The 20,089-nt window shown below is 40.7% G+C and overlaps 1 protein-coding gene across 1 annotated transcript in view; it reads left to right on the top strand.

Moving 5' to 3' along the window:
• Positions 1–20,089, top strand: part of LOC111143395 (uricase) — a 29,129-nt gene that overhangs the window by 3,119 nt on the left and 5,921 nt on the right. The window contains exons 2-5 of the mRNA XM_022497101.1: positions 6,278–6,496; positions 9,297–9,413; positions 9,511–9,589; positions 19,496–19,682. Of these exons, the coding sequence (XP_022352809.1) occupies positions 6,278–6,496; positions 9,297–9,413; positions 9,511–9,589; positions 19,496–19,682 (602 nt within the window). The remainder of the gene's footprint in view (positions 1–6,277; positions 6,497–9,296; positions 9,414–9,510; positions 9,590–19,495; positions 19,683–20,089) is intronic.

The raw sequence follows: 20,089 nt of genomic DNA, 5'->3' as shown, positions 1-20,089 counted from the left end.
AGGCATGGATTGAATGAAAACGGTTTCAGATGTTTCTATTCTGGGGTTATGTGGAATTTATAATGAATTAAATCTAGACAGATAAATAAAAAGGAGTATGCAGGCAAAATCCAATTTTAAAGAACTTGTAATGTTATCTCAAAAAGGCAAATGGGTATAGTGAAAACAATCAGGCAGACCTGGGTTCCCTGCCTGACCCTGCCTCTCCAAAGTCTTCTGGTTTGGGTCCCCCCCCCACAAGATTTAATTTGTAAGTAATCACCGTACCCAACGTGGGGCTCGAACTCACAAACCCTAGATCAAGAGTCACATATTCTACTGACTGAGCCAGCCAGGTGCCCCTGCAACTGCTATGTGGTTTTGACCAAACCATTTAACCTCAACACTGCCAGCTTCCTTTTCTCAAGGTGAGGCTCATGATCTGTGCTTTCACAGAGTGCTCTCAGGGTTCAGGGAGAGGCTGGGTACGTAGCCTCTGGCACATGACTAATGCTTATTAGATGCTGGTTCCTACCCTCCTTGTTTCCTGTTTCTTCTGTGTCACAGTTATGTCTTCGTCTTTGCTGATGGTCCTTTGATGATATGGGTTTAATGACCACAAATAAACCAACATTACTCCTGTTTGCTGTCGCCCTTGCCCAGATGAAAGTCAGTCTTTGACTCAAATGTAGTACCTGTTACTGAAGACACGAAGCTGAATTTTCATCCTGCCTCCAAGGTCCATCAACTTTTCATTGTTCCCTTACTTCACAACTTAAACATCCTAACCGTACACACAGAATCAATCAGAGTGAAGAATTCCCCTGCAATTTAAAACCATGACTTAAGTTCTAGAGAAAGCGATGGGCTGGACCAGGGTATTTCTGGGCATCAGTGAGTTCCACCTGGTGCAGTGTAAGCAGAATAAAGCTCTTCAGTCTCAGCAGGGCTCTTTCCACAGTCCCAGTCTACCTGGTAGCCCCGGGACTTTGGACAGCTCACTTACATGCCATTTCTTTTAAAACAGGGATTCTTCCTCTTAAATGGCAGGGAGTTTGGGAGGAATAGATAAGATAATGTAGAGTCCAATGAATGGAATTTTAAAAATGGCATAGAAACTTAAGTTTCTGCAGTAGCATGTACTTTTCCCTCCCTCTGTATCCTTTCTCTCTCTAAAGAATGTGTTGGCCATCCAGAGTCTCATCCCTAATGACTCTGCCTGTAGTGGGAAAGAGCATGTCATTGGGAGGCGGCGCTCCCCCTGTCTTCTGTCACCTAGTAATTGTGTGACCTTGGCAGGATACCTAACCCTGCATCTCCCTTAGTCAAACATGGATTAAAAATACCAATGCCGCAGGGTCCCTGTAAAGGATCAGAGGGAATAATACATGCCAAGTTCCTGACCCAGATGAAACCCTCGCTAAATGGTTGCTACTGTTATTTTTATTCTCAAGACTTACACATTTGGAAAAAGGTATCTTTCAATGTATGTGTTTCAGTAAAATTTTCTTCCCACCGTGTTCTTGGAGGTCTCCATCAATTCTTTGTTGAGGCGGTTCCTGCCCCCAATCTAGAAGCTCCCGAGGGCCTTGTTCCAGTTCCCAGCCTTAAGGCTAGTGGCGCCATGGAGAGGCTGGCAAGAACATTAGCATTTCCCCTGACATTTAGTGACTGAGTTTTCTCTTCCTTTGTAATAGGCAGAAGTGTGAAAATCACTGAGCACCTGTACATAGAGTCTTCATTAGCTAACAGGTCACCTTCCTTCTACCATGATTATGCATATGACTTTGTTAGACTGTTTCTGAAGCATCTGCCTGACAAATCCCTTTAGAGTCACGCTTTGAACATAACTCAGGGCATATCCCTCCTTGATAGCAAAAATAATCCACTCTACAGCCTAGAGCAACATGACATTTTCTACTAGATATCAATATTTTCCCATCTGACCTTTAGTAGATCCTAGGCAGCCAAAAAAATACCAGCTGCTTCTAAGGTTATGATTCACCATTATTGTTCTTATCCTTATGTATTGTTAAGCTCTGCCAAAGTGATATTAAGATTGTTCAGATGAGTACTCCTTTTTCTCATATTAGTTCAGCATCTTTTTCTGAAAACTTTTTGTTCGTGAATGCCCAGGGAAATAGTCAGGCAAAGGAAAAACCTGGGCACAGAACTGGAAGAACTTCTCCAGAACATTCCAAACACAGAAAGAGAGGCCTGTCTCCAAGTACAGTTCTTCCATCATGGCGAACTGCAACTGAGTTGATTTTTACACCTGTGTTCAGTCCTAAATAGCTAGCTTTTTTTGTATTTCTCTCTGTTATGGAGGGGAGAGATGAGGCCTGCAGAAGCTCTTCTAAGACTGAAGAGAAAATGTAAGTCATCTTTAAATTTACAAAAGTTTTTTTAAAAATATTTCTTAATATTTTCCACCTCAAATCTATCTGCTGGGCCTTCCAGGGGTTAACAGACTCCAGGCTAGAAACCCCTAGACAACCTACATCATTTTCAGTGTGGCCTGCAAATAAGAAAATGCTTACTACCTCATTACAGAAGTGAAAAATAAGACTAATTTACAATCTCAGAGAGTTCTCTCCAATATTACTTGCATGTAAATCATGATTTCTATCCCCTTATCTTTCAAGACATGTCTAAGAAAAGGGGATTTTTCTTGTGTAGAGCCAGGTAAAAATTTATTTGGTCTGATGTTTCATCCAGAGTAATTTCTCTAGGAAATTGAGTTACCTCTTGTAACTTTGTTTCCCAAGGGCACACAAGCTTGAGGACAGACATCCAAAGTATGAAGGCAGAAGTAGGCCTTGTCATAGATTGCTGTGCAATCTGGGTATTTATCTCTAACAGTAATTGGAACCCTTTGACATTAAACTTGACATGTAGTTATTATTTATCAGTGATAATTATGACTAACATTTATTGAACACTTACTATTTGCCAGGCCCTTTTCTGAGTGCTTTGTGTTTTTTCTCACATACTCCTCACTGCAATCCTGGGAGGTGGGCACTACTATTATTCCATTTTATAGGTGGAGAAATTCGCCTCCACCTGCAGAGATAATAGGTGGCAGAACAAAGGTTCACCCCTGCGCTGCCTGATTCCAGAGCACAGAGACCATCCTCTCAGCCACCTGCCCACCCTCCACATGAGAGCAACCTTCATATCTTACTGTAAGGTTATCTTGGACAGGGATCTCTGCACCATACTGTGTTTTCTACACGATAGGGTTCTGGCACCTACTTCTGATTTCTCTGACTACAGACTGGGGGAAGTCTTACTGAGAAGAACAGCCTCATTTCTGGTCTGGACCTGTTATCTGTTCTGTCAGGTCCTGCTGAGAGACTCTCAGGCATCCCACACCACTGTTGTTCATTCTGCACCGTCCTCAGATGGTTATATTCTTTTTATTCTGACTTATTACCCAATCATGTGATTACTCAAGCTTTGCTCTGATGCTAAGCCCTGGTCGGGAGATCGCTGAGGAAGGCTGACCTCTCTGGCCTGCATCACGTGGGAGCTCCATGATGGCCGTGCTGTGTGGAGTGCTCCGTCTTGTCAGCAGGGTGAGCTCTCGGTGCTGCGTCCGTGACTCTCTCTACACCCAGTTCTGCCCTTCCCGGGCCTTTGTTCTCCAGTCAGCTGTGCCTGTAATCTCCAGGTTGTGGTGATCCGAGAGCAGATGGCACTTTCCCTACTTTCCCAGGAAGAGGAACTTCCTGCCCCAGGTTTGAGCTGAGGAGGCAAGTCTGTATTGAAATCTGTGGGGTATCATCATTAACTATTCCGTGTCACCACACAAGAAGTGGAGGTGATGGTGCACAATTCATTCAGTCATGCCGCATTTGTTAAGCATCTATTTATGTTCTAGGCACTGTGCTGAGCACTGGAGTTGCCATGACAACTGAGAAAGACTGGCTCCTGCTTTCATAGTTTCCCATTTTTTAACAAACCAGACACATGATGAGGCAATTGCCATATAATTTGATAAAGACTGTGATAAGGCAGTAACTCTTTCCAGAGCATATAGAAGAGACACCTACTCCAGACCTAAAGGACTGGGCAGATAACTGGGGGAAGTGGCTTCTGAGACCTGAAGGGTGACTAGAAGACGTTCGTCAGGTGAAGGGGTTGGTAGTTGGATGGAAGGAAGGGAAACGTGTCCAAGGAAGAAGGCATAGCAAATTCAAAGGCCTGCAGGGAGGGCGACTGTGCAGAGGCTGGGCAAGCACAATGAGCTCAGGAAAGCTGAAGCAGAGTTTGAAATAGGCTGTGACAGGACATGAAGTTGGAGAGGTGAGCAGGGTTGGGGACCCGAAGGGTGGCTATCATTGACTCTGTGTATCACGTAGGAACCACTTGCTTTTCACAGACTGAGCTACTGTACTTGGGTATCGAGTGACAGGGCGTAAGACTGAGGGGTCCCATTTGTTGAGTCCTGCTGTGTCCTGGGGCTGATGGACGATCTTGGAGACCTTTGGTTCTGACCCCTCGTCCATGCCATCCAGGACCCCCAATCCAGCCAACTGCCTCCCTGTCCAGGTGGAATCTCTTTGTGGCTCAAAAGACATGTCAGAGTCTTCCTCCAACTGCTACCAGAAGTGCTCACTACTCTAAACCTGGTGTCTTTACTCAAAATCCCTCCTACCATCTCCACCCCTGCTGTGCCCACAGCCAGGCCCGATGTGGCCGCTGTTGTTGGGGGTGGACCCCACGGCTCCCCAGGCACTAGGAACTGAGCTGGGACTTTCATACTCCCCAGCAACTCCTACCAGTAGGGGGGTTATCTCCGTTTGTGCAACCGGGGAAACTGAGGGCTCAGAGCCAACAAATTATTTGTTGCAAGCCACAAAACTATAAATAGCAAGACAGAGTTTGGAGGTGGTCTGACTCCAAAGTCCTTGCAACCACAAGCTGTTACTCCTTCCCTGTCCCTATTATCATTCTTCTTCAGATCCTTTAAGTCTGCTCTTTGAGTTGTCTTATTGATCCTGTTCTTGAAGATGAGTCCCTTGAAAATTGGGTCAGTGGCTTCTGAGGGACCTCGCCAAGAGTCGCCCCTTCAATCAGCAGCATGTCCTAGCAGGCTCCATCCCCAAGATTCAGGACCGCCTCTCATCCCTCTCACTTTGATTAAGAACTTAACAATCATTTCTGACGTTGGTTAGTACTTTACAATTCCTCCCAGGGGATCTGGTAAACAGAATCTGGGGCAGCCCTCAGCATATTGCCTATGTGCCATTAGCCGGTGAGGCTCCTTCTTTATGACACCCCCACCCCAGACTCTCAGTGCATGTTGTTTCTGGTTTACTTTTATTTTTGTCACTTTCTTTCACTACCATTTTAATGTTCAATTTTGACACTAAATAAAATGGGTTTTTCTGCCCCTGTGCTCCCTCCTGCCTCTTCTCTCAAACACCAGTAAAGCCCAGCAACAAATCTGAATCCTAGCTGTGGAGACGGATGTATTTGCTAGTGAGAGCTCCGGCTCCAGATAAGGCTACTAATGAATCAATCACCGGGCTTTTATTAAGTGTCTCTTCACTAAAAGCATAGCTGTTCCCGCAGCCAGATGGCCCTGGCTCTGCCCTCCTGGAGGTACTCTGGACCCTGTCACTAATTACTCTTCTTCCCGGCAGCAAGTAGAAGAAGCAATTTTCAAATTGTTTTTATTGATCACAGGACATTTTCTCCAGAATATGACTCAGTATAAAAGAGAGGATATAATTATCTTCAGTGAACATAGTCAAAAAATTTTTATGAAAGAATGACAGTCTATATAGTGGTTTGGAGGACAAAGTCTGGAGTCAACGGATCTGGGCAGGAATCCTTGGCTCTATCCTTCACTAGCTATGTGGAGTAGAGCCAGTCCCTTAAACTCGTTGAACCTCAGTTTCTCCCTCTGTGACATGGGAATAATAAGAGTTTATAGAGCTGTTACAAGGATTAAGTTAGCAGGAATTTATTTAAACGTTTATTTAAACGAAGTAAAGATTTCGGTCCAGGAGATAATGTTATTGTTATCATTCGTTATTATTATCAAGAAAGCCATCCACCTGTCTGTCTTCTGGCTAGCTGGATATATTTTCATCTGTTTCTCTCAATTCTCTTTTCCCCATTAAAATTCCCATTTTTCTTCAAAGGTCGGGTATAGTCTTACTTTCACGAATACTCTTAACTCTCACCTTTTGTAATTATGTGATTATATCAAGGCTCGAAGAGCTCGGAGATGACTTTTTGCTTTCATTTAGGTTTCTTCAATAAGAGGACTGTGTTTTTGTTGCAGAATGACGAGGTGGAGTTTGTCCGAACTGGCTATGGGAAGGATATGGTAAGAGTTCTCTGTATTCAGAGAGATGGAAAATACCACAGCATCAAAGAAGTGGCAACTTCAGTGCAACTTACTCTGAGTTCCAAAAAGGATTACGTGCATGGAGATAATTCAGACATCATCCCCACAGACACTATCAAGAACACAGTTCATGTTTTGGCAAAGTTTAAAGGGGTAGGTGTCATTCTTCGTAGACACTGCCTATCTTGATGTGGAATTCACCGTACTATAACTTGAGGGTATCACTTGCCTAACTGCAGTTTCTGCTTATTTTTAACACTATTTTTACATTTAAGCCACTAATTTTTTCTTTCTTTTTTTTTATTTATTTATTAGACACACAGAGAGAGATTACAAGTAGGCAGAGAGGCAGGCAGAGAGAGAGGGGGAAGCAGCCCCCCTGCTGAGCAGAGAGCCTGATGCGGGGCTCGATCTCAGAACCCTGAGATCATGACCTGAGCTGAAGGCAGAGGCTTTAACCCACTGAGCCACCCAGGCGCCCCTCTTTTTTTTTTTTTTTTAATTTCTCTTCTAAAATTCTCAGCCTTACAGAAAACTTTTTTTTTTTTTTTTTTTTTTTTTTTTTTTCTTTTCTATTTTTCTCCCCCTTTTAAAAACCTTTTTTTTTTTTTTTTTTTTTTTTTTTCCTCTTAATCTCACGTCTTCTCTTTTTTGGTTCTCAGCTTACTATATCTTTTAGGAAAAGAATCTTATCTGACAAATTTACATGTTCTCTCTTAATTAGGATCATTGGCAAATCAAGGCCCAGGGAGGATTTCAGAACAGAATTTTACACATTTTTGTCATACTTTTCTTTGATTCCTCTTGCTTACTTTTTTCTTTTAGAATGGTATACATTTATAGCAGAAAGTACCATTTATCTTTCTGGTGTTACTATAGGAGAAAATCTTGAGTATACGATGTATTTTGAAATATATTTGCCCAAGTTTTAATGCCTTCCTCATTTTCTCAACTCCATGACCACTTGGTATCTGTATATCACAATAAGCGTATTCTTCAAAAGGGTCTTGGAGCTGGTGGAATCTGCTGTTTTGGCACTTCACCTTCCACTTTCTTTAAGTGTGAGTGAAGCTGTGTTGGACTACCAGCAGATTTCTGGGGAACTCAAGATAATTTTTCTATTTGCTAAACAGTCTAAAAGACAAGAAATGTAGACTGGAAAGCTTCTTTTTCTCATACTTTTGCATGAAATCCACACTCAGCATGCATGAAATGAACAGACCAATTGAAATATAATTTCCGCAAGGCCTTCCTCCCTGCTGAATCTTTCTCTTGCTACTCAAAGTGGCCCAGCAAGCGTAAACATGGCTATGGACAAAGGCATTGCTCTTCTGAAAAAATAAATTGAAAATAGGCTTTCATCCTGAGCTATATAGGAGGGTCAGGTAACACAGATTCTTATATTTCCCGTACTGGGTAAGAGATGCAGAAAAGTGAAGGAATGGACCTGGATATTAAAAACAATTAGAATTTATTCGTTATAGGTAGAATGACCATATAATTTCTTATCCAAACCAAGATACTTTTTTTCTTTTGATTTTTTTCAATTGAGGTATAATTGGCATACTTTATATTAGTTTCAAGTGTACCGCATAATCATTTGATATTTGTATATATGATGAAATAAATGTTTATTTCTTGAGATGAAAACTTAAGATTTATTCTCTTAGCTACTTTCAACCAGGCAATACAGTATTATTACCTGTATTTGCTGTGTGATACATTACATCCCCATGACTTATTTATAACTGGAAGACTGTACCTTTTGACTTTCTTTGCCCGTTTTGCTCTTCCCCACTCCCCTGGCAAATATTAATCTGTTATCTATATCTATGAGCTTGATTTGTTTCTGTTTGCTTTTGTTTTGTTTTGTTTAGGTTTCACATATAAATGAGAACATACGGTATTTGCTTGTTTCCTGACTTATTTCACTTAGCATAATGCCATCAGTTTAATCTATGATCTGTTATCACAAATGTAAAGATTTCATTCTTTAAGAGCTGAATAATATTCCATTATATATATATAAAATATATATATACACCATATATAATAGATACCATATAATTATGGTATAAATAATAAATCTAAATACATACGTGTGTGTGTATATATATATATATATACACACATTTACATATACCACATTTTTTAATCCATTTATCCATTGATGGATGTGTAAATTGTTTCTATATTTTGGCTATTGTAAATAGTGCTGCAATGAACATATATCTTTTTGAGTTAGTATTTTTGTTTTCTAAACTAGGACACTTCTGAGAGTGAAATAAGATGTTAAATAATTATTCTGGGACAAGAGGCATAAAACATAACTATCCTGGGGAAACCTATACAAATAGTCCCCCTTAGGCAGAGCCATAAATCATCTGTACACTGTGCTAAGACCATAACACATTGTCTAGAGACTATCCTGAAGAATTTGTGTGAAAATAGGCAGCTGCTTTATAGGGCAGAGAGCTAGGGATGGTCCATAGGAGGCTTGTTTGCAAAGCAAGAAGCAGAAGTGGCCCTACATTAACGTTTTCTTTGGGAAACTTGGAAGCCCATTGGCCAACGTCATAGAGACACGAGAGCGTTTTGGAGTATACTGTGGTACTGTAGTTGGCGTGACTGATGACTGAACTCACTGTAAGGAGAATCTAAATGTTAAGCTTCATTTTGCTCATCCATTGATTGACACATTTCTTTCTGCAAAGCAGGTTTCTTTTAAAAACAGGATAGTCTCGCCAGGTAATGGTGATCTATTAAATACACTTAGGAGACCTTGTGAAAAATTGGGATAAGGACCAATTCACCTCTCCAGATTCTTTCAAAATCTCTATTTCTCTAATTCTAAAAAAACATTTGAACAGGAAAGAGAACTCCATGCGTATTTAAAAATTATTTTTAAATGGGGCGGTGTTTCTGATCACTAGCATTTTGTTTCCTTTTACAGATCAAAAGCATAGAAACTTTTGCAATGAACATCTGTGAGCATTTCCTTTCTTCTTTTAACCATGTCATCCGAGTTCAAGTCTATGTGGAAGAAGTCCCTTGGAAGCGTTTTGAAAAGGTTACCTCAGTTGTTTGTGCTCTCAGCTTAATTAAAGAAATTGGCTTTATGATATATGCTGAAATTTTACCAGAAACATTTTTTTTCTAATTTTCAGAATGGAGTTAAGCATGTCCATGCATTTATTCACACTCCCACTGGAACGCACTTCTGTGAGATTGAACAGATGAGGGGTGGTGAGAAAATATTTTTGATGTTTTGATTCTGCAGTAACAATTTCTGTATTTTTTTCTTCTAAACAATTCTGTTTATTAGCATCAAGGAAAACTGTAGAGAATTTTGAAGGCATTTAAATCTGAGATGGGAATGAGCATCGTGACTCTGGAGTACATTGAAAAACTATCTACTTTTTATCTTAATATAAAAATGAAATAATACATTTTGCAACAAACCTAGGGATTGATTAAGGTAGATCATTTTTATCATCTGATTCTGAGATGAGGGGGAAAAAAAGGTCCCAACTGACAAAACCCCAAATCTATGAATTTTCTGACTAGTAGTTTTTGTACCATATCATGCTATAATTATAATAACCTTAATAGGAAATAACTAGTAAATTATAATTGAGTTTCCCTGGTATTTTATTTTCATAATAATAAAACCACTGATGTTATTATAACTACTATTAGAATGAACCTCATTTAAATAGCAATGATAATTATATAATTCTTTCTATTTACTAAGAAATTTAAAACTTAACTGTGGAACATAATTACAATAAGGATTTACTGGTACTGATGATTGAACTTAGCAAATATCAAAATTTCCAAATCTTGTCTTCTTGGTTGAGATAGAGTAGAGTTCAATAACTGGTTATGAGTTAGATTAGAGGACCTCTAAGAACCATGGAGCCAGACGTGGTAGATAGGTCTCTATCCCAGTAAAAAATTCATTTTCATGATCATCATAAATTGACAATGTGGACTCTGAACTTCTTCCCTTTCTTCTCTCCCTTTTCTCTTTTCTCCTTTCCTTCTCTTCCTTCCCTTTTCCGTACCTCCTTCTCTTTTTCCTCTAACTCTCTTCAGTAAGAATTGGAGGTAGCACTCATAAATGTCAGAAATATTATAAAATTAATAAAATATAAATCCCTTCTGAATTTTATTGGATAATGCCTTCCCTTAGAAAGTTCTAGTGTATTAGCTGTTGTTTCATAATTTCTGCTATCTGTATTAAACTCCAGGCACAGCCAGGGCCTTCTCAGTGTTTAGTTAACAATTATGTAATTATTGTCCTATAAAGGAGACTGTATAACTAGTTGTTAAATTAAGTTGAAATGATAATGATTTTTTAATACCCCAAATGCATAGCCATGTGATATATTGACTTGCTGATTGAGTTATTAGTTGAAATGTAACCTACATTCCTCCTTCCTTCCTTCTTTCCTTTCATATGTGACTTTGGGAGAGAAAGAGAAAGAAATGTTTCCCAATTCTCCAAGCCAGTGTTTTCCTACCTAAACCACATTGACTAGCCTCATAAAATGATAAACTCTAAACTGGCATTGTCCAACAGAAATATGATGCAAGCCACACATGTAATTTTAAAATTTTCTAGTATTCACATTAGGAAACAAAAAGAAATTAATTTCAATAATATATTTTATTTAATCCAATATATGCACAATGTCCCTTAAATATGTAAAAATATGAACTACTAACGAATTATTTCACATTCTTTTTAAAAAGTTAAGTCTTTGAAATCCTGTTGGTATTTTTTTTTGAAGATTTTATTTATTTGACAGAGAGAGAGATCACAAGTAGAGAGAGAGAGAGAGAGAGAGAGAGAAGGAGGCAGGCTCCCTGCCTAGCAGAGAGCCCGATGTGGGACTTAATCCCAGAACCTTGAGATCAGGACCTGAGCTGAAGGCAGAGGCTTAACCCACTGAGCCACCCAGGCAGCGCTCCTGTTGGTATTTTTATATTTACAGGACATCTCAGTTCACACTTCCCATATTCCAAGTGTTTAAGAGCCACGTGTGGCTAGGAGCTAACATATTGATTAGCACAGCTCTACACCAAATCATGAGATTTTGCAATATTTAGTATATTCCTCTTTTGACATTCAAGCATGTAAAATAACAGTAGAAGCTAGAATTGGATTTGGGGAGAGCTAATTAAAAAATGAGAATATGAATGAAATATGCTTATGTCATTCATTGAAATAGTATTAATTCAACATTTGGATTTTGAGGACTTTTTATGTATACCACGGCTGTAAATTCAGAGGTGAATAAAACATTCCTTGGCCTTAGTGAGTCTGCAGTAGATGAATAGTAGGAGATAGACTTAAAAAAAGATTTATTGCATTATTAGGGGTTAAAAACCACAATGAAGGAATCAAAGTTATGCAAGGGAGGCAAAGAGGTGCAAAAACCTGACTCTTCCCAGGGTAGTCTGGAAAGCTTGACAGGATAGGAGGAAATATTCCAATTGACTTTTGAAAAATGATTCAGGACATGCTGGGCATAGAACGGGAAAGAAAATTACAAGTGGAAGAAACAGAATGAACATGGGCAGGACCTACGAAAGAGTAGAAGAGGGAAACTAAAATATTTTGGATGTCTGCCTTATGCTGAGCACCATCCTGGACAAGTAATTTTAGTTTTAAAGGGCAAAGCATTTGAGGAATAGTAGGAAGTTTAAAGGGTCTAGTTCTTAGAATGTAAGGAGCTGAGATGAAAATGAAGAGATTGGTCTGGGTTGGATTTGGAAGCCCCTCATGTACCAAGTTAGCAAGATTGGTCTAACTTGGAGTTAGTTTTGCATGGTGATAAAACCATGTATGTTAGCCCCAGACTACAGTATATTTGAATTCAAGGTCCGCTACTTAATAGCTTTGTGACTCTGAGAAAGTTACTTATACCACCTAAGGGGTTTTCATTTGTGAGAGGATGATAACAGTGTTCACCTCAATGGCCCGGGGAATTAAAGGAGATAAATATTAATAAAGCATTTTAGCACAGTACCTCGTACATAGGAAGCACTCTTTAAATGGAAGCTACTATTATTATTATTTAGGATGGCAATAGAGACCCAAGAAATGTGTGTGTGTGTGTGTGTGTGTGTGTGTGTGTGTCCCATTCAGTAATTCTGACCAAGGTTACTGTGCATTGGCTGTTGAAACAGGCGGTAGTGAGAAATTTGGGACCTTGCTGCAGAGATGGAGAAATGATGGACTCAGATGGCGGGCAGTAAGAAGTAGAGATGGAGAGGGCATTATGTGAGGCATTTCTGAAGAGTGCCGAGTGGGTGTGAGGGGTTGGGTCAGGGTGGAAGGTACTGAGAAGGAGGAGTTAAAGTTGCCCTAAAGTCGGGGGCTTGCGGGAACTGACTGAGGAGAACACATATGATTAAGAGATGTTCAGGGGGAAGCTGGTGATTTGGGGAACAAGGGATAGAGATAGATTTGGAGACCATCAACAGACTGATGGTGGGTGAAACTGTGGGCAAGGAGGAGCCATTTCAGGAAAACACGTGAAATGAGAGGAGGAAAGTGAGAGGGCGAGGGGAAATTCCCCAGTTTATGGGCTGGGCAGTCTGAAAAGTCAGACAGCAGGAAGGTCAGAGAGAGAGAGAAGGAAGATTGGAGAGAGTGGTGTCATGGAAGCAAAAGAAAAACACATTTCAAGAAATCAGAGACTGTATTAGGATTACAGGAACATGACACACATGTTCACATATAGTAGCTCCATACAAGAAGCTTGCTGCTTTTTGTAAAAGTCCTGTTCAGCGCACATGTGTGCGTGCGTGTGGTGGGGTGATGCTCTGCTCCGGGAAGTTATTTAGGAACCCAGGTTGATGCAACCTTACTCTTTCTATCCTTACCTTTTGGGGTCACCTTAAGAGTAGATCCCCTTACCAGACAACCAGGGGAAGAAAAGAGCTTGGAGGAGCAAAAGGAGGCAAAACCCCTCAAGCATAGCACCGTGCCTGAGACTAGCACACGGCACTTCTGCTGGAGAGAACCCAATCACACAGCCACACCCAGCTGCACTGGTGACTGGGAAATGTGGTCTCACCAGGTATCCAGGAGGAAGAGGAAATGGATTTAGGAAACAGCAAGCAACAGTTGCCATGGGAAAGTTCAGACGTTTGGGATTGAAAGAAGGCTGAAGAATAATTGTGCAGTTTGGCAAATGGGTCACTGGTGACTTCCACAAGAATGTTTTGTCAGTGTCTGGAGGTGTTAGTGGAATGGCCAAGGATAGGGCTCTGCTGATCATAAGAAAAAAAAAACAAGCTGTTCTTCACACCCTTGTTCTTTCCAGGAATTACCAGGAGCTATCATCAGCCTGAATTCTAGTTACCTGGTCGCTGCAGAATAGAAAAACTAGTCACCATAATAAGGCCAAAGCTTTTTCTTTCTGCGGAAAGCCACAAAGCTTCGCGGTACTGCAGTCACGGTGGTGTTCCCAGAAACTGCAGCTTGACTCATGTAGAGTGCAGCGTCCCTCTGAATATCATGCAGGGCTGGCCGGGAGCAGGGTAGGGGGAGAGGCATCTGTTGCCTCAAGTACATGCAGTATGTGTGTGGACACGTATATGAGCATGGCTATTTTCCAGTGTTGTGTACCTAAAAATGACATTTGTACTCTGTCCCTCTTTGGAGAGTAAGGATCTATGACGTCGGGCAGCAAAGTTTAATTCTTAATTTGCTTGTGATCCAAGAGCTAAAATTGCACATATCATGAGGTAAGTCAATGAACAAAAATTGTCATAAGAAATGCCCTTGATTAGGCCTAACCGAAGAAAATAATCCGTATGTACCCCACCCCGCTCACCGCAATTCACATGCCAAACATATAAGGAAGACTTTTGGTGAGGGGTTAGCTAGTTGGTGAGAACTGTGCCCCCTCAAACACATGCACTCAATCACATATCCAGCCATGCAGCTCCCCACGGGGACTCCTCCCGGCAGGATATGTAACTAATGGACTGGATTCTTTCTTGCCAATTGAACACACATTTATAGAAAGCCTACTGAATCTCAAGAACCATTTTAGGCCCTCAGAATTGTTGTAAAACTCCCATTACACTCTTTTCCTTTCGGATCCTTGAAAGCTACATCGCTAAGTGTACTTTTACCTGTCACAGAGTCTGTTAGTTCCAAGGGTGAGTCTGGAAGAGATCGGGAAATATGTTCACCCAAAGGGATGACCACTGTTAGGTTTGCGACTTGCCGAACTCTGAAAGAAGAGCTAGGCTTTGCACGTGGGATGCAAGTTGTTGGTTTAGGCATTCTAAGGAACCCGGATCTTCCAAAATCTTCCTCTCATGTGTTTCCCTGAACGACAAGCGTAGCCAGGTCTTGAAGTCGCTGAGATGGTTGAGTCACTAATTTGGACTAAATTGGCCCCCAGACCTCTCCAGTATTTGAATTGTAACTCACAATTCTTAAAAAGTCAAATTCCTCCCAATCTGACACTAAGTTAAAAATTCAGCTAAATCATAGCTAAGTAGAGGAATGGTAGATGGAGAAGACATGTCCACTAAGAGATATTGTCTTCTGGTAGTTTAAAAAAAAAAAAAATCTATTGACATGAAGACCAGTGGGGCCTTGGAGGTGGTCTTAAGGAAGGAGGGTGATAAAACTGAAGTCCTGGAGGGAAGTTATTTCAGAGGCTGGGCAGGTAGAAGAAGTGAGAGGGAGGAAGTGGGAGACCCAGGACGGAGACGGCCCATTGCCAAAAGAGCTATGTATGTCTTTTTTGATGTCAAGACAGAAACACTTCAGTTTCTCCAAAAGAGCTTTTGGTATGCACAAGTCTTTTAAAATCATCTTGATTACAGCCTCCTCGTACACAAGCCCAGTTAACTTCCTTCCACCTGGCTGGCACCATCTTTCCCCATACAGAGTTGCACAGAGGTGCCTTGCATTTTCCCTGCATGAGTGAAATGGACTCTCAAAGACAAATGATATTTAATCTTCACTTTTTCTAGCACTTTACAAGTTTGAGGTTTTTCTACTAGAATGATTTAATATAGTTTTAAAATATCCTCCTTTTAGCTATTTGTGTCCTTTTTGGAGGTGTTAAACATGGAAGCAATTATCCTCTTCATGGCAGGATTTTTTTTCTTGGCTCAATAAAGCTTTGTGCTTTGTGACACCTGATGCGTAGGTAAGGAATTGGGCTTATTTTCTATTAATTTGCAGTGAGTTTCTTTCCCTTAGAGAGCTAAAGGGTAGGATGTATGCTTCTCTGAGAGATAAACCACAATCTGTTAAGTGTGTAGGAGGACACTAAAAGCTAGCAAAGATTATGTTCTAGCAAAGGAAAGTGTGAAAACTCTCTTGCATTACTCTATAACCATGGCAAATAAAAAGAAAAAGAAAAAAAAGCTGATTAAGTGGTTTCATGACAAGTAACCTAGAAAAGGACAGTCCTTTTGGTTGAATTAATTCTGTTAGTCTAAATTGGAATTGTTTTTAGCTTGTGTGAGGCACCATATTTTTAGTTGATGGGTCCATGAATTTGAAAGTCTCAGGTTCATACCAGTGTTCAGAAAGCTAGGGCACTGCCAACAGAGAAGATAAAATAAACTCTTTCATTTCATCCAGAGTGTCTAATGTGTGCCAAGGAAGAAAAATTTTTCACATTAAAAGAGAATAAGGGTTTTTTTTGTTGTTGTTGTTCTTCATAGAATGATGAGCACACCAGAGTAGATGGCTCGTGTTCTGCCAAAACTGTGGCAAAGGTTAATTGTCTTTGGGAACATAAAACATTTTATTCTATGTGAAACTGAGGCCAGAGCACATTAGAAAACTCAACTTCTTTCTTCATTTTCAGATTCTAGCAAGAAAATAGATCATTTAAAAATTGCGTAGCAGAACTGACACTCCCCAGAGATCAATAAATCTCATTCTAGGGCTGGAGGTGGTAGAGATGGCATGTCAGAAGTAGTTTTCAGAACCCAATGAGCCTTTGTGAAACATGGGAAACATTCACAGGTAGTTAAAGTTGATAAGAAAAAGTCAATTATCGCAACATCATAATAACTTTTAGAAAGCATTTTCTATGGGGCAGCTATTCTACTAAGTCCTTTGCAGATACTATCTGAGATATCTATCAATTACAGGAAATAGGTATGATGATCATCTCTATTTCAAGATGAGAAACTCAAGGTAGAGAGAGATTAAGTAATTTTATGAGGGGAATAGTGCTCATAAATAGGGAAGGAGAGGCACGGAGAGCACTTAGATTTGAATTCAGGAAATCCTGAGTCCCAAGGCTGTGGCCTCAACCACTATGCAACACTGCATTTGGGAATCCTTTTAGGATTAAGACCATTGGAGGAGCCAAAGTCTTACTGGCTTATGTTGGTGACAAAGACCATCTGTATAGGAAGAGATGAAATAGGTAAAATTTGCCTTTGGTTCTCATTAACTTTCTCTTTATCCCCCCTCAAGAATTCCCACTGCTTGTTCTAATCTCATTCCTTATTGCAAATCTACATTCCATTTCTGTAGGATTTTTTTTTCCCAGAAGGGATAACTGTTGGAAGTAGGTTATATTAGTTTTTAAAGGCTTAAGAATTCACTCCTTTATGGGGTCTTTGTATTTCAATAGGAAATTTTTAAGGAATAAAAAGTTTTCCAGACACATAGGGGCCATTTCTAAAGGTGATTTTTCAGTTTCCGATTCAGATAAATGGTGATGGTATTTTTCAGGTTGGGGACTCTGAGGCTCTCAAAGAACACTGTGGAAGGGAAGGTGACAGCCTTTTTGTCTCCTAGAAAGGTCTCTTATTGTAAAGAAATGGGAAGAGAGAGACTCGATGTCATGGGGATGGGGAAGGATCCAAAAAGGAGGAAATAATGAAGTGTTGAGTTCAAATTCCATCCCTGGCAGTTTCTAGCCGTGTGACTATGGGTAAATGACTGAAACTTTCCTATATAAAAGCGCTTAATAGAATTGTTAGGATTAAGTAAGAAAGACTGAAAAAGGCAGCAACTAACCTTATGCCGACAGTTCAGATGTTCTCAGCTATTGGTGATGTCCTCCCTGTCCCCTGCCATGCTGTCTCTTATAGTTGGGTGGTGTAACCAGAAAAGGAAATGGTGAAGATTGATGGAGGAGAACTGTCTAGAAAAAAAGAGTCTAAGCTGTGAAATACTTATTCTTTGATGTGCATCAATCTTGTTGCCTGTATTCACTCATTCATTCAATAGATACTTATTGCTTCTGCAATCCTCTTGGATTTTAAACTTAGACTCACTTGGATTAGCTCTACACAGCATTTAGAAATACGAATTTTGCAGAACCATGTCTTCATACATCTAAAATCTGTTACATCAGCCAACTTAGGGCATGAAGACATTGCTGGTGCCTTTCTCTTGATCCTTCTTCAGATGTAGTTTCCAAAGAGAACTTCAGAATGTTAAACAAATATCATTTCAGTTTTGCCTCATTATCCTGAAACACTCCGACCAGAAGGCCTTATTTAATCAACTGATCTACCACTAGCCACTAGCCATTGTTATCTTTGGTAGATGTACACATGTGGCTGGAAAAATAAAATATAGTCATTATTTACCTACTTCTAAACTCTGCAGCTCCTGAACTGACCACAACAACTTAAACCATATAGAAGATATAAACTATTGGGTTATTAAGAGCTGCCCTATATTTTAATTGAGGATCGAATTATATTCTTGTCCTTCAACTAAAACCATGTACAATATAGTGATGCCTGATGCCTGTGGCCCTTGAGTTATACACTAAACAAGCCAAGAAAGATATTAATCAGGCCTAACTTCATGACTGAAAAGAGATGACCTTAGTCATCCTGTCATGGCACAGTGTTACTTGGGGTTTGTACCCAACTGTGCCCTGAACATCCAGCCTCTCCAGCCTGCACAAATAAGTCTATTTTTATATAAGTGATGTTAATTCCTGAATTTTCCTGTCCTTGTAGTTCTCTCATTACAAAACTGTTGAATCTCTCCAGTCAAACTCTCCTACCTCCTGACAGTCTGGAGGTCGGCCTCACATGTGTTTAGGGAGAAGTTTGCACCCATTGGGAACCACTATTGCTTCACAGGACCTGCTCAGCATTGGCTGTGCTTGTTTGGGAAGCATCATTCTTTGGGAAGAATGATGCAGAACACTGTATTCTGGCATTTCGAAGTGTGTCTTCCAGTGCCGTGTTCTGTTCAAGCTTTACCGAACTGCAGAGCTACAGTGTGTTCCACATAGAAAAAGAGAGAATCTTCCCTTCACTTACTCTGCTCTCCACCTGTCCCAGGTCCTGAGCTAGAACTGCCTGGTACACAAGTAAATATCTTCTTCAGATTATAGCTATCACTCCTTCACCTTCCCCCTTTGCCTACTGTTGTCAGGAATTGCAGGAGAGCTATATCATCCCCTCCATTTTTGCCAACTCTGCCCTCTCTCCCCCAGGTCCCCATGAACCAACTTTGTCCCTTCTCCTTCGGCCCAAACCAAAAGTTATGGGTACTTACTTAGGCAGCTCTGTGCCCTGTGGGTCCTGCTTCATCATCCCAGTTTCTATTTAGATGGAGCCAGGTCCACAGTGCCACCCATTCAGGAAGTTGTCTGGTTTCAGTGCGCTCATGACCACAAGAGAACTGAGGGTCTGATGATAATTGGAGCCATCAGCCTGTAGATGATCAACATGAGGACTAACTCTCCCCCATCCCATAAAGGCAGTCAAACAGCAGAACTGTTCTGGAGGAGCTTACGAATCGGCATGATTATCTGTTGAGTAAAGGAGAGCTCAAAAAATGCAAAGTATTTGGCCTAGAAGTCACCTGTACATGGATCTGAGAAGAAGGTATTCATTTCTGTGGGTTTCAACCCAACAAGGTTTAGTCTCTCACCTTCAGTTCTCCTAGGGCTGGAGAAAGGCAGGGAGTCATGGAATCCAAAGAGAAAGGCACACCATCCTCACCCCTGGGACTTCAGAGGAGACAGAGAGACAGCAAACATGGGCAGTGAGGCAGTTCTTTGTTCAAACCGTGCACCATGTTTTAATGACCAGGATCCTTAGAGCTAGGTATCAGTAAGAAGACACTATTTTGTTTATGACCTCATCCCCTTATGTTTTTACTTAAAACAGGACCTCCAGTTATTCATTCTGGAATCAAAGACCTCAAGGTCTTGAAAACAACCCAGTCTGGATTTGAAGGATTCATCAAGGACCAGTTCACCACCCTCCCTGAGGTGAAGGACCGGTGTTTTGCCACCCAAGTGTACTGTAAATGGCGCTATCACCAATATAGAGACATGGATTTTGATGCTACCTGGTATGAGCATATGCTAGGGTCTGGTGCTGGCTCTTCTCTCTTCCCAGGGGCCCCAAGGTCATAGACTCTTCATCTGAAAGGGAAACTTAGAGGTCATCCAATTCAACCTTCCCACTGTTTAGGGTCTCTTCTGTTGGATAACAGAAAGATCATGCTCTTGATTTGAATTAGTAAATCTGCACTGAAATCCTAGGTGCTATTAGGTAAAATGACCTTAAATGGACCAGCTAATATCCATCCTATGTTTTTTAATTGATTACATCAGTAGTTCTCAAACATTATTGTGTATCAGAGTCACCTGAAGGGCTTGTTAGATTGCAGATTACTGGACCCACCTCCAGAGGTTCTGATTCTGTAGGTCTGGGGTGGGGCCTGTGACCTTGCATTTCTAGTAAGCTCCCAGCTGA

The sequence above is a fragment of the Enhydra lutris genome, unplaced genomic scaffold (assembly GCF_002288905.1).
Source record: "Enhydra lutris kenyoni isolate GAN:26980312 unplaced genomic scaffold, ASM228890v2 scaffoldscaffold9, whole genome shotgun sequence".
NCBI lineage: Eukaryota > Metazoa > Chordata > Mammalia > Carnivora > Mustelidae > Enhydra > Enhydra lutris.
The sequence above is the reverse complement of the archived record's forward strand: the minus strand, read 5'-3'. Positions and strand labels throughout refer to the sequence as shown.